Source organism: Geotrypetes seraphini, chromosome 14, assembly GCF_902459505.1.
Source record: "Geotrypetes seraphini chromosome 14, aGeoSer1.1, whole genome shotgun sequence".
In the NCBI taxonomy this organism is placed as follows: Eukaryota; Metazoa; Chordata; class Amphibia; order Gymnophiona; family Dermophiidae; genus Geotrypetes; species Geotrypetes seraphini.
Window position 1 is genome coordinate 18,437,790 of NC_047097.1, and position 15,592 is coordinate 18,453,381.

General features: G+C 44.5%; 1 protein-coding gene across 5 annotated transcripts in view; it reads left to right on the top strand.

Annotated features, from left to right (window-relative positions):
* The first annotated feature begins 7,178 nt into the window (after window positions 1–7,178).
* MYEF2 (myelin expression factor 2) overlaps window positions 7,179–15,592 on the top strand; it is a 222,122-nt gene continuing 213,708 nt past the window's right edge. For 3 of the 5 annotated variants that reach the window (XM_033920385.1, XM_033920384.1, XM_033920386.1), the window contains exon 1: window positions 7,179–7,377. In XM_033920385.1, the coding sequence (XP_033776276.1) occupies window positions 7,253–7,377 (125 nt within the window). In that variant the 5' untranslated portion in view covers window positions 7,179–7,252. The remainder of the gene's footprint in view (window positions 7,378–15,592) is intronic. The other 2 variants (XM_033920383.1, XM_033920387.1) reach the window with 1 other exon arrangement.

The window sequence follows — 15,592 nt, forward strand, 5'->3', positions numbered from 1 at the left end:
CTGTTGGATGTTTGTGGCTTAGGCGTTTTTTTATTTCATTATGGCTGAAAAGTGTAGACGTGGTGTGGGTGTACTTTTAGACGTAGTGGTGATTGGACGTATAGGCAGAGGAAGGCCATAATCAAAACAAGGACATTTGGTTTGGTTATGGACACTTTCCTGATTCTGCGTTAAACGTTTAAGGACTTAGGCCAAAAGGGGACTTAGACGCTTTTTTTGATTATGCCCCTCCACGTTATTGATATAAAATTTTTTGGGAATATAAAGTTTTAAGTATTTATATACTATGTGGAAACTGCAATATTTTTATGCACTTTGAAAAAGAAAAAACAAAAATAAAAAATAAGTGAAAAAGAACAACACAAATGGAACTAATGAAGAGAAATGGTGGAAGTTCACTCCTACAATGTAGGCGGCTGCCTTGGGATTTTATTTTATTTTTTTACATGTGTCCCGATTGGCTGGTTAGGCAGCAGTTGGCTGCCTATAATCAGGACACCGTTTATAGAATTTGGCCCACAGTCTCTACTTAACATAACTTAAAATCTATTCAAGACAATGAAACAGGACAAATAAAAGATTAGGGGGTTCATTCATTATGGGAATAATTAAAACAACATGAGTATTAAACAGGGCAATTTTACCTCTTTTTCAGTATGAGTGTCACTTCTGAAGTTCCAAGATTTCTTAAATCTATTTACTATTCATTAGAATTTTACTGTATAAGCTGAAGTACCCACTATTTGGGTTCATATGCTTACTTGGTGATAATATCAGCATCTAAGGAATATTCACTAGCATTCTTCCAGATGAGTTTAGTGTCACCAAAGAGGACTATATCTGAAAAAGGATAATGAAAGGAGACACTGAGAGGTGGCTGAAATTTTTTCCAGGGATGGCCAACAAGTTGAATTCATAAATTTTGTTACCTTCTGCAAATATGAATAAGGGAGAGTCACCAAAGATTTTCCTCTTATAAATGTTCTAAATCACAGGTGTCAAAGTCGATCCTTGAGGGCCACAATCCAGTCGGGTTTTCAGGATTTCCCCAATGAATATGCATGAGATCTATTAGCATACAATGAAAGCAGTGCATGCAAATAGATCTCATGCATATTCATTGGGGAAATCCCGAAAACCCGACTGGATTGCGGCCCTCGAGGAGGGACTTTGACATCCCTGTTCTAAATGAACATAACATAAAAGTAGATTTCTAGACTGCATAGCCATAAGTTCAATACGGTTAACAAAAGATTTATGCAATGAAAAAATACAGGAATAATATGATATACAGAAATCTAGTTGATCAGAAATTTAGAAAAAAGAAAACATGCTATTACTAATAGTTATCATTTATATAGTGCTACTAGATATGCAGACAGACAGGCCCAGATTCTGTATAGGACGCCCAGTCTCAGAAGCCACCTAAGCAGCTTTTGAGAATCACACATGGGCTTCCTTTAGAGAATCGTGCCTAAGCCCACCTAATAACCTGATTCTCTAACCGACGTCCATGTCACAGGGCCGGTTAGAAAATCGGGTTACTGCTGAGCTTATCGCGGCAAGGGATCTCCCTGCCGTGATAAGTTTAGAGGCCGCCCATCCCCCCTGTACATTGCCGTCAGGAGGGATGCCCAGTCCCTCCTGTCAGAACCCCCCCCCCACCCTGTCTGTATATTGTCATCAGGACCCCATCCCCCAGCCCAGGAGGCTACAGGAGGGGCCTTAAGCACTTGGGCCAATCTTGGCCTAAGGCCCCTCCCTGGTGCATCCCATTATTGAGAAGGCCGGCCAACGATTTAAGGTAGGGGGGTTTCCAGGGGATAAGAGGGGGGGTCCAGGAGATAAGCTGGGGGGTCCGGCGGGGGGATGCCCGCTTTGTTTGGGGAGGGTGGGGGTTCTGGCAGGAGAGACTGGGCATCCCTCAAGCCGGTGATGTATTGGGGGGACGGGCGGCCGCTAAACTTATTGCAGCAGGTTGATCCTTTGCCATAAGCTCAGCGGCCACGTCTGCTTATAATTGCGTCTACTGCGGGCCTAGGAAGGTGCATACAGCCGCCTAAGTCTGCCTAAGGCTACTTCTGGGTCAAGCCACGCCTAGCCTTAAGCAAGCTTAGGTGGGTTTATGCGCCTCCCTAGGCTCTCGGAGGCGCCTCCAATGTAGGCGGCTGCCTTGGAATAGTTATTTGGGTTTTTTTTTTACGTGTGTCCAGATTGGCTGGTTAGGCAGCAGTTGGCTGCCTACAATCAGGACACTGTTTATAGAATTTGGCCCAGTCTCTACTTAACATAACTTAAAATCTATTCAAGACAATGAAACAGGACAAATAAAAGATTAGGGGTTCATTCATTATGGGAATGATTAAAACAATATGATTATTAAACAGGGCAATTTTACCTCTTTTTCAGTATGGAAGTTGCATCTACATTTCATTGGACAGGACTGATTCCCTAATGAAATTCTTCATTTGAACACTGGAAGGCATTGTGATGAAACCTTGAAATCCTTTCAATGTAGACTCGAGTTTTGATCTTGTTATGGTTTGAGCCTCCTCTAGTGGTTGGATGCCACAACTAGGTTATATTTGCAGCTGTTTTATTAATTGAGATTCTCCAGTTTGTATATCATGTGTAATTAAGCCTTTTCCATTTATTATCATTTACTAGCCACTGCTAGCTTTCTTTGTAACTTTTGGGGGGTGCTAGATTTCAATAGTTCCCAACTCTCTTCTCCCATCTGTAGGAGGTTCCTAATTTCTGCCATCTTATTTCTAATCTGTGAGCCCTTGTTCAGTATATGCTGAGGGCCTGTCTTTTGCATTGACTGAGATGTGGTATACTGACTGTTTTTATGTGGTTTCTGTGTAGAGATCTGTAGCAGTCCTACTTATTTTGTTTTACCAATAGTAGGTATATTGGTGCTCTAGGGCTGCTTATTCATAGGTAGGGTTTTAGCTGTTTGAATCATAGCATTAGTGGTACTGTTATGTGTAATATTTGCTACATGTAATGTTAGAAATTTTTTGAGGTTTTATATTTCACAATGTGTCTGGTAAACACTATTTGGGACAGGGACTACTCTCCTGGGTCCAGCATCTATCGATTGAGAAAGTCAGCTTGAATAATGTTCATTCCTGCTACATGTGCTGCCGAGATGGCTCACAAATGGTTCTCTGCCCAGCAAAATAACAGCTGGGCTTCCAGTTTTAACATCTCATTCTTGGCGCCTTCTTATCTGTTAATATAAGCTACTTTTGTGGCATTGTCTGAGAAGACTCTGACCGCTTTCCCTTCCAGGAAAGTCTTGAAAGGACTGTAACGCCAGTCGAATACCTCTCAGCTCCAATCTGTTGATGGACCATGTTTTCTACAAAGGCTCCCAGCGGCCTTGGGCTGGATGACTCTTACAATGACCTCCCCAGCCATTAAAGGTTGGCACCTATAGTCAGGATCACCCACATTGCTAAGCATAGAGGCAATCCCTTATGTCTCCAGCCTTAGCTAACAGTGCAAACTTGACGAGCTTCCACTGTCCACTTCATAAGCGGTGACCAGCAGGACTACAGTGCATTCTGGAGAGGTCGGAGATAAGCTTTCACCCATGGTACCACCTCTGTTGTCACCAACATAGACCACAATAACTGTAGCTAATGCCATGCCATTGGGGCTGGCATTGCTAGAATCTTTAAACTCTTCCGCCTCAGCTTTTGTTTATGAGCTTCTGGAAGAAAGACACAGCCCTCCATGTTGAATAATTCCCCAAATACTCCAGGGATTGCGAGGGATCCAGATGACTCTTTTGGAAACTGATTGGAAACTGATGTGGACTATTTGCGTCACTGCCCTGTGGCCCTCTGCCTGGGAAAGAGCCAGTTGTCCTGCTACAGATGAACCCGAATCCCGACTTTGTGCAAATGTGCTGCTGCAGTGCTGAGAACTGAAAATGTTTCTCTTGCACATGGAATCTGAGAAACTTCCTGTGAGCTGGAAAAATGGGAATATGCAAGTAAACCTCTGTCAGATCCAGAAAGGCTAGATATCCCTCCAGAGCAACTGAGGTAATAACTGATCTTACTGTCTCCATATGGAACTTGCGCACTTTTAAGGCTGCATTGACTGACTTGAGGTGCAATATTGGCCTCCAGTCATCAGAATTTTTCTTTGGCACAATGACGCATATACAGTATCAATCCAAGCCCGATTTGGCCTCCAGGGCTTCTTTCACTGCTCAGATCTACAGCAGCCATTGCACTGTTGCTTGTACCCTGGCTGCTTTCTCTAGCCTCCCCACCAGGGAGTCTATAAAAAAATCTCAAGGCGGCTGAAAAAAAAAATCTGTGCAAATCCATTGCCAGGCCTCCCAATACTCTGCAAGTCTTCCACCTAACCAGAGAAGAGCAGAGAGGGATTTGACATTATTGGGACTTCTTGGAATTGGAAGCTGAACAGGCACCTAATGCAGGGTTTCGTCCAGAGGCACCAAACCTCTACCTAATCCCTTGAAATTACCTCTGTGAAGAGAAGTTTGCTGAAGACAGCCAAAACCATCTGTAGCCTCAAAAGGAATCATAACTCTTGAGATATACATGGCTTGCTATCCGGGACAGACTTAGGATGCCTGTTCATTACACTAGTCCTAAGGTTGTTTAGCCCTTTGCCATAAAGCATGTGTCCCTAAAGTACAGCTTGCTCATTGTGGCTTTAGAAGTTGAATCTCCTGTTCATTGTCTGATCCAAAGTATCCTACAGGTGGAAATAGAGTAAACAGACACTTTACTCATGATTCTAAACACTTTATACATGGTGTCTGCAACATAATCCACCCCCACCAGAACCATCTAAGGCACATGTGTCAAACACAAGGCCCGCTAGCCGAATCCGGCCCTCCTGGCCTTTTTATGTGGCCGGCGGCAATGCTCCCGAACTTCCCTTTTTCAGAGCCTAGCGTGTCCTCCCTTCCGCGCAAATCTGATATCGCCATCACGCCAGAAAGTCTGCTGGCTTCAGCAGCGATTTGGCAGTGTTATCCGTGGCTCCCCCTCCTGCCTTCTGTACGCTGTGGTCCACCTGGACGGAAACAGGAAGTTGTGCGTCATTGGAGATAGAATGCGGCAGGTGAAAAGCCAACACTGCCGAATCATTGATGCCGGCAGACTCCTCGGCTTGGTGGCATCGGATCGGCACCAGAGGGAGAGACACGCCAGGCTGTGAGGAGAGAGGGACTGGCGCTGGAGAGAAAGGCATGCTGGGCTGTGAGGAGAGCGAGATGAAGGGAGAGAGGTTGGACCTGGGGTAGTGTGGAGAAAGAGGGAAAAAGATACTTGAAGGGAGAAATGGTGGACCTGGGGGGCAAACACCATGGTGGCGACTCCATAGAGGAAGTCGCTGAGCAGATAGGAACCGCCGACTAGAGAAGCATCAGTGCAGTGGCAGCAGTCCTGACCCGCCAATCCCCCATTCCTTACCCAAAGCAGCAGTGGCAGCGCTGTAAACAGGCTGTTCGCGGCCAGCCCCGACAGGGCCTTTCTTCTACCGCATCCAAAGTGGTACGGCAGAGGAAAGGCCCTGAAGGGCTTGCCATGAACAGCCTGTTTACAGCGCTGCCACTGCTGCTCTGGGTAAGGAATGGGGGATTGGCGGGTCAAGACTGCTGCCACTGCGCTGACGCTTCTCTAGTCGGCAGTTCCTCCCTGCTCAACGACTTCGTCTATGGAGTCGGCGCCGTGGTGTTTCCCACTTCAAACTCTGTGCCTCCACATGCGCAGTAGGAGCCAGAAAACCGCTGCACACAAAACGCCACAGGCTCCTTCTACTGTGCATGTGGGCCACGGAGCTACGGATCACGGAGGTAGGAGTGCGCATGCGTGCTTAGGGTTTTATTATTATTGATAAATGACCGATGACAAAACTGGCTATAACATCTTAAGAACTAAGGGCTAGATTTTCTAATATTAGCAGTAAAATCCGACAGTCTGCTGTTACGGTTGCAAATGTAACGATTTTAAAAAGAGGAATCATTCTCGAAAAACAGCGCATGCAAATGAGGTTCGTGGAGGGGGTTGAGAGGAGGGGTGCTGGCGCCCCCATCAACATGGCGCTTGGGGCACACCGCCCCCCCACACCCCAGTTGCAAATGTAATGATTTTAAAAAAACGAGTCATTCTCAAAAAACAGCGCATGCAAATCAGGTTCGAAGAAGGGTTCTGGTGCCCCCACAAACAAGGGGCTCAGGGCAGATCACCCCCCTCCCTTACTGTGCCCCTGAAGGCACGGTAAGTTTTGAGAATCCTCCTCAAGTTTATTGACCCTACCCATTTTAAAAGTGCGCTTGTAGGGTCATGAAATGGTTAACTGTTGTTTAAAATATTGCTCTGGTCTACATAGCTAAAGAAAGTGTACAATCTATTGACTTCATCTGCCTAAAATGTATGTCCCTACCTTACCACATTGTAAGCTAAATAGATAAGAGTTTGAGCCATGATATACCCTGCCCTTCTGTACATTTAACTGTAAGAGTTAGATAAGTGTCCTGCTAGTGTGAGCTTAGAACCAATGAGTGTTAAGAAAAGTAACACGTGAAAAGCTTTTTCTAGAATTCAGTTGTATAGCCAGAAAAATGAATAAATATCTCTGTAACTTCCTGGTTTCGGCACTTCTGAGCCAGCTTGGAGCTCAGGGGTCCAGCATGCATGCTGTGAATAAAACTCTTGTACTTTCTTCACGCCTCTGACTTTGTGTGTCCAAGTGACCTTTCACGCTGATTGTGTCTTGAGTTTTATGAAATGTGCATCCCAGCATGATGCTTTAAGGGGGACCCCATCTCAATTTTTCCACCCGTGGCCCATTCAGTTCGAGCTAACCACTGTCTGCTTTATTTGGTTTTTCGTGTTCTAACTGTCCTCAGAATAAAACATGAGCTTAAAAGATCAACAAAATATTTGGCATCCACACAGGTCTTTTCCTACGTCTCCACACAGACTTTGCCAACCGTCAGCAGCCTGCCCGCGTGCACTGTATCCAGAACCGAGGCACCCCACAACTAGTCTAAGGTGCTGCGCTGCCCAGGCAACTGCGCGAGGCTTTCGCGTCTTCTCGCGAGACTCATGATACTGACGTCACCCGAAGGCTGGCGCTTTCGTTCTTTTTCAAACGAAGAAGGCTAAGTCTCGTGCGCCGCTGCGCAAGGGGGGGGGGGGAGGGAAAGAGGAAAAGCTGAAGAGGAATTAAAAAGCAAGAAGAAGACGAGGGGAAAATGGCGGAAATCGATAAACAGGAGCAACAGGAGCTACAGGCGACACCGACCGAGAGCAGCGACGATCCTACCGACGACGGAGAGAATCACCAGCAGGAGGAGAACAGCCCCAATTGTGCACAAATGTATTTGCAGTTTTTCTCTCTCTTTTCCTCGCTCTTGGCTGTCGTTGGGGAAGGGGGAACAACGTGTGTAGGCCGCTGGTGGGAACGGCCTCCTAAAGCGTGACTTCTTTAGTAAAGGCCATGTGTGTTTGTTAACGCAGCTGATTGTTTATGCTGTTGAAATCGAGAACCAGCAAACCTTGATCCATATATTTTTTTAAAAAATTTCATTAACATTTTAGCGTAGTGCTCTTTCAGGTCGGCCTTGCTTGTAATAATTTAACGTGCCAGATTTTCTGGTCTTTTGGACGTAGCCGATGTTCGTTAACGTTATGCGGCTATTAGAATTGTTGGTAAACATTGTTTTCCTTGAACGTATCATATATTTATTCTTGTCCTGGGTTTGATGTAGAACAATCAGGCTTGCAATCGGAATTATAAACGTTGGAAAGAATGTAGGTGCGGGCTAAGATGCGGGAAATCCAGGCCGTACTAAGATGTTTAGGAAATGGACCCCAAGAAGTAAGGTTTAGGTTTAAAAAAATGGTATAGGTTATTGTTGGCTTTTTGTTTCTTGTAATGCCTGTTCACTATCCACTACGTTCTCTCTAAACTCTTAGCTTTAACGTAATAATTGATCCTAAATCTTATAAACCTCAACGATTCCTCGCTGAAACTTGCGGGATATAAGAAACCATATGGTATAATAAAGAAAATGTTTTCAGCTAAATTTTCATTCAGTACCTATACATATTTGCAGACCGATCGCATACAGATTGAGTTTACAGGGAAGAATTTAGCCTTTAGTTTTGTACAGAAACATGATCACTAGGCTGGGTAATGTTGATGAATGAGTGTTTTTTTTGGGGGGGTGTAACTATTTGGGTGAAAACTGGATTAAATAACTTTGAGGCCTGTGGTTAAGTACTTAACATATTGAGGTTTAGGAAGTTTTACAACGGACTACATTGAACAGATCCCATTCAGGTAACTTCCCACATGGTTAATGTAGGTGGGATAGCAATGTAAAAAGGGTTTAAAGTTGTTTGGATTGGATTTATTACATTTGATATACTGCTTGTACATAAATATGAAGCGGTTTACAATGTTTTTACACTAGCAGTGAAGGTTTACAAAACAATTTATGTTTGAGAGAGAAGTTACATGATCCAGCAGGTCAACAGAGTGTGAGAATGCAAGAGATGAAGCATTAACTATCCAGGGGCCATGCAGGACAGTTTTATTTATCTAGTTATTTTTTAACATATGTTGTACATGTCTGGGGTAGCATAAAAGGGTTAGCTGATAGAAATGAGTGTTGCACTCTTGAACCTGACCACTTGCCCTGAGTCTAGAGACTTTCTTTTCTCCAGTCCAACAATGGTATCCCTCAGAGCCTCCCCCCAAAAGAAAAACGACCCCCCCAAAAAAAACAAACAAACCATAATCTAGTGTCTCCCTCCCAGACCAGATTGGCCACCGTGAGAATGGGCTACTGGGCTTGATAGCCCATTGATCTGACCCAGTAAGGCTATTCTTATTTTCTTATCCCCTGGCCCCCAGGTTTAAGAACCCCCCCCCCCCCCCCCGATCCATACTTCAAAAGAGGAAGAAGTGATTTCCACTTGCTCCTTTCTCTGGTGCTGCCAACTTCAAAATGATGGTGCCCTACTCTGCCCTGCATGATGCACTGGGTGAGATTAGATGATCTTGTTAGGAATAGGATCTGGTCAAACTAAGAGAAGGGACATGGGACTATCAAAGAATTTTGTGTACGTATTGGTTGTGGAGTTTGATCGAATGGGCCCATAAGATCACAGGTTATATATTTTATACTTAGGGAGGATGGGGATACATTGGGTGAGGTAGCTAGGGGCCCTGCAGAAAGCTGGATCAGGATACTGGCACGTTTTTTTTTTTTTTTTTTTCTTCTAGTCTAGTCAGTGCCTGAGCCAGTTACTGCTCAGGTATCGACAGGAAAAGTTGTATTTATGTTAGTGCATTTGGTTACTATGGTTTTAGCATGGATTCTTTATGTACTAAAATTACTTTGTGCCATGGTCATGCAAAATGCTGACAGTTTTAACACAGTTTTCCTCCTGTTTTAGTACTGAAACTTTTTCCTTAAACCACTGAAGTGAAGCAAATTTAATTTCTATTAAGTTCATGGATATGGATTTTTATTTTAGGTTTACCTGTCTGTCTAAATATGATTTCAAGATGAATTACAATTCAGATATTAGATGGAACTGATAATGCAGCCACCAACAGATTTGGAGGCTAAAGGTTGTGGTCATCCCAGTTTGTAGTCACTGACAACAGAAACCAGTGAAGTTTCAACAAAAAGGAGGCAATCTGTGACTTTTAAAAAAATATCGGACATGCAGCTTTAAAGTTGTAATTTTTTCAATACTGAATTTTGGGACTCTTTACACAAGTGCTTATCAATCTTCTTGAGGCTGTGATCAATGATCACAGCCAATCCGGGGAGGACTAGGCTGGTGGTCAACTTTCAGAAGAGTCAGTTCATTCCAACACAAGATCTGGAATACCTGGGGAGGGGGGGTCTGTTTCACCACTGGAATGAACAAAGTGTTTCTTTCCGAGTCGCACTAGGAGGAGATTCAGCAATTGATGCTAGTGCTGCCCGATTCAGGGAAAAAGTTTTTGATTTGGCCTATTGAATTGATTTTTCAATTCGATTCACTTTTCCTACCCAATCTGGCATTTTGGAGGGGGGGGGGTGTTCCCTTCAAATGTCCTGGTGGGTTTATTTTTGTAGCCTCTTCACCCACCCCACTCCCTTTTGCCCTCTCTAACCCCATGCAGTGCTGTGGTGTAAACAAAATATAAAACATTTGCTTTCTCTGTTAGGTCCTAGCTCACGCTCACTGTCTGTCTTAACACCAGCTCTAGCAGGGTATACATTTAAAATCTGACATGTAATCAGAAAATAAAATGATTTTTTTCTAACTTTTTTTTTTTTTGGTCAAATTATTATTCAAATCATGTTGGTCCCAGCCTCTAGTTTCTGTTTGTCTTCTGTTAACTGGCTTACCTATTTTGACGTTTTCTTCTTTTTCTATGCCAGCCATTTATGTGCCTTCCCTTCCACATCAAACACTCTGTTTCTTTCCCACTGTCTTCTCTCTCTCCTCCATTACCATGTGCAACATTTTTCTCTTCTCCATGCATTTCTCACCCCTTTATACCTCTTTGTTGCATCTCTCCCTTCATCTCCACCCCATGTTCAACAATTACTCCTCCCCCCCAGTGAGACCTCAACTTTAGGGCCTCTGCCACATCATCAGCAGTATGGCAGAGGGAAGCTCTAGGCAGGCAAGGAGCAGCCTGAGTGCTGCCTCTGCCTGCTGGACATCTCCCATTGTTGCTGCTTTTGGAGGCCCAGAAGGCTCACTGAATCGGTGGGTTCAGTTTTTCTAGCAAACTAATCAATTTGAATCGATTCACCAAAGGATCTAGACAAGTTGTTTCAGACCTTGATTGATTCTAAGATGCCCCGTCTTCCAGAAGACGGTGCTAGTCTTTGTGGTGGTGGTGGGGGGATGTTTTGCGTGATTTTCGTTATCTCCGTGTTCGAGGGGAATCTTCCTTTCCTTCTACCCAGTCTCCCCGGGGCCATTTCTTTCAGCGCATGGCTCACTGCCTGCCAGCTTTTCCCTTGGTGCCGTAGGTGAAAGGTTGCTGGAGATTTACCAGGGGTGGGCTAAGATCACGAAGATCAGTGGGTCATAGAGGTGATTTGGGACGGATATGCTCTGGAGTTTTCCTAGGCCTTGCCAGATCGCTTCCTATTTTCTCTTTGTCAGGCAGCATGGAAGAAGTGGACTTTTCGTCAGATGCTACAAAGGTTGCTGGACCTCAAAGCGGTAGTTCCAGTGCCTCCTCAGGAGTTTCACATTGGCAGGTATTCCATGTACTACATTGTGTCCAAGAAAGAGGGGTCTTTTCAGCCCATCTTGGATCTGAAGGGAGTCAACAGGGTGCTCTGGGTTCTGTCTTTTCGTATGGAAACTCTGAGATCTGTCATTCTGGCAGTTCAACTGGAGGAATTCCAGACTTCTCTCGATCTGATCGAGGCCTACTTGCATGTTCCTATTAATGCCTCCCATCAGAGGTTCCTTCGCTTTGAGATCTTGGGACAGCACTATCAGTTTTGGCCTGGCTATTGCTCCACAAGACGTTCACCAAGATTATTGTGGTTATGGTGGAGGTCTTGCGCAAAGAGAGCATTCTGGTTCCAGAAGACTGGAAAGTAGTGACTGTTACGCTGATCTTCAAGAAAGGTTTGAGAGGAGATCAGGAAACTACAGACCGATGAGTCTGACCTCGGTACCGGGAAAGATGGTAGAGGCGCTGATAAACGACCACATCATTGATCACCTTGACGGACATAATCTGATGAGGACCAGCCAGCACGGCTTCAGCAAGGAGAGATCTTGCTTGCCGAACTTGTTGCACTTCTTCGAGGGAGTAAACAGGTAGATAGACAAGGGCGAGCCGATCAACATTGTATATCTGGATTTTCAGAAAGTGTTGGACAAGGTCCTGCATGAATGACTACTATGAAAAATTGCGAGCCATGGAATCGATGGTGACATACTCATGTGGATAAAAAACTGGTTGGTGGGGGTAAATGGACAATACTCGTACTGGAAAAGCGTCGCAAGCGGAGTGCTGCAGGGTATGACGCTTGGACCCGTGCTCTTCAACATACTTATAAATGACCTGGAAATTGAAACGACGAGCGAGGTGAATAAATTTGCAGACAATAACGAAGCTATTCAGAGTAGTGAAGACGCAGAAGGATTGCGAAGACCTGCAACAGGACATACGCTCAAGAAATGGGTTGCGACAAAGCAAATGAGGTTTAGCGTGGATAAGTGTAAGGTGATGCATGTTGGTAACACAAATCTTATACATGAATACAGGAGAGACCCCCCAGAAAAGAGTGCTGGTCAACAAGTCAATGATGCCATCCGCGAATGTGCGGTGGCGAAGAGGGCGAACAATGCTAGGAATGATTAAGGGGATCACAAACAGATCAGAGAAGGTTATCTTGCCTCTGTACCGGGCCTTGGTACTGCCTCACCTGGAATACTGTGTCCAGCACTGGTCACCATATATGAAGAAGGGTCCAGAGAAGAGCGACTAAAATGGTTAAGGGGCTGGAGGAGTTGCCGTACAGCAAGAGATTAGAGAAACTGGGCCTCTTCTCCTTCGAAAAGAGGAGACTGAGAGGGGACATGATCGAAACATTCAAGATAATGAAGGGAATAGACTTGGTAGATAAAGACAGGTTGTTCACCCTCTCCAAGGTAGAGAGAATGAGAGGGCACTCTCTAAAGTTAAAAGGGGATAGATTCCGTACAAACATAAGGAAGCTCTTCTCCCAGAGAGTGGTGGAAAACTGGAACGCTTTTTTGGAGGTTGTTATAGGGGAAAACACCCTCCAGGGATTCAAGACAAGGTTGAACAAGTTCCTGCTGAACCAGAATGTAAGCAAGTAGGGTTGATCTCAGTTAGGGCTCTGGTCTTTGCCCTGGGGGCCGCCATGGAAGCAGACTGCTGGGCATGATGACCACTGGTCTGATCCAGCAGCGGCAATTCTTGCGTTCTTTCTGCCTTGCTCAGGATGGACTGCATCTACAGGGTCAAGTCACAGCCCACAAAATCAGAGCCATGGCTGCATCAGTAGCTTTCCTTAGATCTACTTCTATTGAGGAAACCTGCAAAGCTGCCACTTGGTATTCGGTTCATATATTCACCTCTCATTAGTGTCTGGATTATTTTTCCAGATGAGATGGCCATTTTGGCCAGGCAGATTTACAAAATTTATTCTCCTAAATTGCCAACACTCCCACCATCCCATTCTGGTTAGCTTGAAGGTCACCCACATGTGAGAATATGCTGCTTGCTTGTCCTGGGATAAAGCACAGTTACTGTAACAGGTGTTATCCAGGGACTGCAGGCAGATATTCTCATAACCCACCCACCTCCCCGGGTTGGCTTCTTAGCTACTATCTGAACTGAGGAGACGCGTGCCCTACCTCGGGTGGGAAGGCACTCGCGCATGAGCGGTGTGGCAGTCGCAAACTTTCTTAAAGTTTTACAAGCAAGTCTGCTTGCGAGGCTGTCCACATCGGGGCTCCGTGGATGACATCACCCACATATGAGAATAGCTGCTTACTGTCACTGGTCATAACATCTGTTACGGTAAGTAATTGCTTTACAGGATGGTAAGTCTGACTTCAGTGGTAAGCAAATTAATGGAAACACTTTTAAAACAGAGAATGGTTATGTAACAGGCCCAGAGGAAACGTGGATTCCCCAGAGGTAGGTCTTGTCAGACAGGTCTGATCAATTTCTTTGACTGGGTGACCAGAGAATTGGATAGGGCTGTGTATCTCAAACTGTGTGCCAAGTCACACTAGTGTGCTTCTTGAGATTTGAGGTGTGCTGCGGTACACTGGGAAGGAGGAGAGGCGCCAGTGGACTACCTATAAGATGTGCCTCTCGTCACGAGAGGCACATCTATAAATGAACTGAGTGCCCTCAGGATGGGTCCCAAAGTGACGGACTGGATCAAGAACTGGTTGAGTGGAAGGCGACAGAGGGTAGTAATCAATGGAGATCGCTCTGAGGATAGGGATGTTACCAGTGGTGTGCCTCAAGATTCTGTTCTTGGGCCTGTTCTTTTTATAAATGATATTGCTGAAGGGTTGTAGGGTAAGATTTGCCTCTGCAATAGAGTAGACACACCGCATGGTGTGTCTAACTTGGAGAAAGACCTAGTGAAGTTTGAAGAATGGTCTGAAATTTGGCAGGTGAAATTTAATGCTAAGAAATGCAAGGTCATAGGATGAAGTTAAGATGTGATAGGCTCTGGAGTAATGTAAGGAAATACTTTTTTGTGGTAGATGCGTGGAACAAGTCTCCTGGAAGAGGTGGTGGAGACACAGACTGTGTCTGATTTCAAGATGGCTTGAGATAGGCACGTGAGGTCTCGAAGAGAGAAAGAGATAATGGTTACTACGGATGGGTAGACTAGATAGGCCATTTGGCCTTTATCTGTCATCATGTTTCAAATCACCCCAGAGCATCTCAATGGGATTAAGATCAGGGATTTTGTCTCAGCCACTCCAGGACTCTCCATTTCTTAGTTTTCAGCCAGTTCTTGGTAGATTTACTGTTATGTTTTGGGTCATTGTCGTATTGCAGGTTCCAGTTCCGCTTTAGCTTTAAGTTTCTTACAGGTGGTCTTGCATGTTCCTCAAGTACCCTCTGATACACGGTAGAATTCATGGTGGATTCCATGACACTTCCATTCCATGCTTCACAGTTGGTATGAGGTTCTTTTCCTGGAATGATGTATTTGGTGTCCAAATAATTTAATTTTAGACTCATCTTCCCATAGAATACTATTTCAGAAGTCCTGGTGTTTGTCTACATTCTGTCTGGCAAACTTCAGTCTGGCCTTGATGTATCTCTTAGAGAGCAAAGGTTTCCTTCTTGCATACCTCCTATGCAAGTTAAATTTGTGCAGTTTCTTTCTGATCGTAGAGGCATGCACTTTCACAGCAACAGTAGCAAGAACCTGCTGTAGGTTCCGTGATGACATTTTAGGGTTTTTGGAGACTTCTTTTAGCATCTTGCGATCTATTCTGGGGGCAACTTGTTTGGACTGCCAGACCTGGGCATGTTGGCAGTTGTTTGGAAAGTCCTCCACTTGTATACTGTTTTCCGGACCATGGAATGACTAATGTCAAATTCTTTTGAGATCTTTTTAAATCCCTTACCAGACTTATAAGCTGCTACAATCTTCTTTCTGAAGGCCTCCAGACAGCTCTTTTGATCGCACCATGGTGTTCACTTTCACTGCAGCAGTCATGAGCACACCAAACTAAATGTCTGATGTTAAGTAGGGCAAACCTCCTTCAAAATGCTGAATAACAATGTTCTAATCATGCATACCTGTGTGTGATTTGAGCCACTTTAAGTGGGATGATATGGGGGGATTTCCTAATTTATTCCTCAGAATACACATTTTTGTGGATATCTTGTTTCATGAGTAAATCGAGGAAAAGTTTTGTTGTTTACCTGCAATTACATAACTTTCTTTTCCAGAGATAAATAAAAATAAAGTTTTGATATTGATATGTGAACATTTCTTAAGAAAGAACTGAATATTTAATGGAGTGTTCTAATTTTTTTC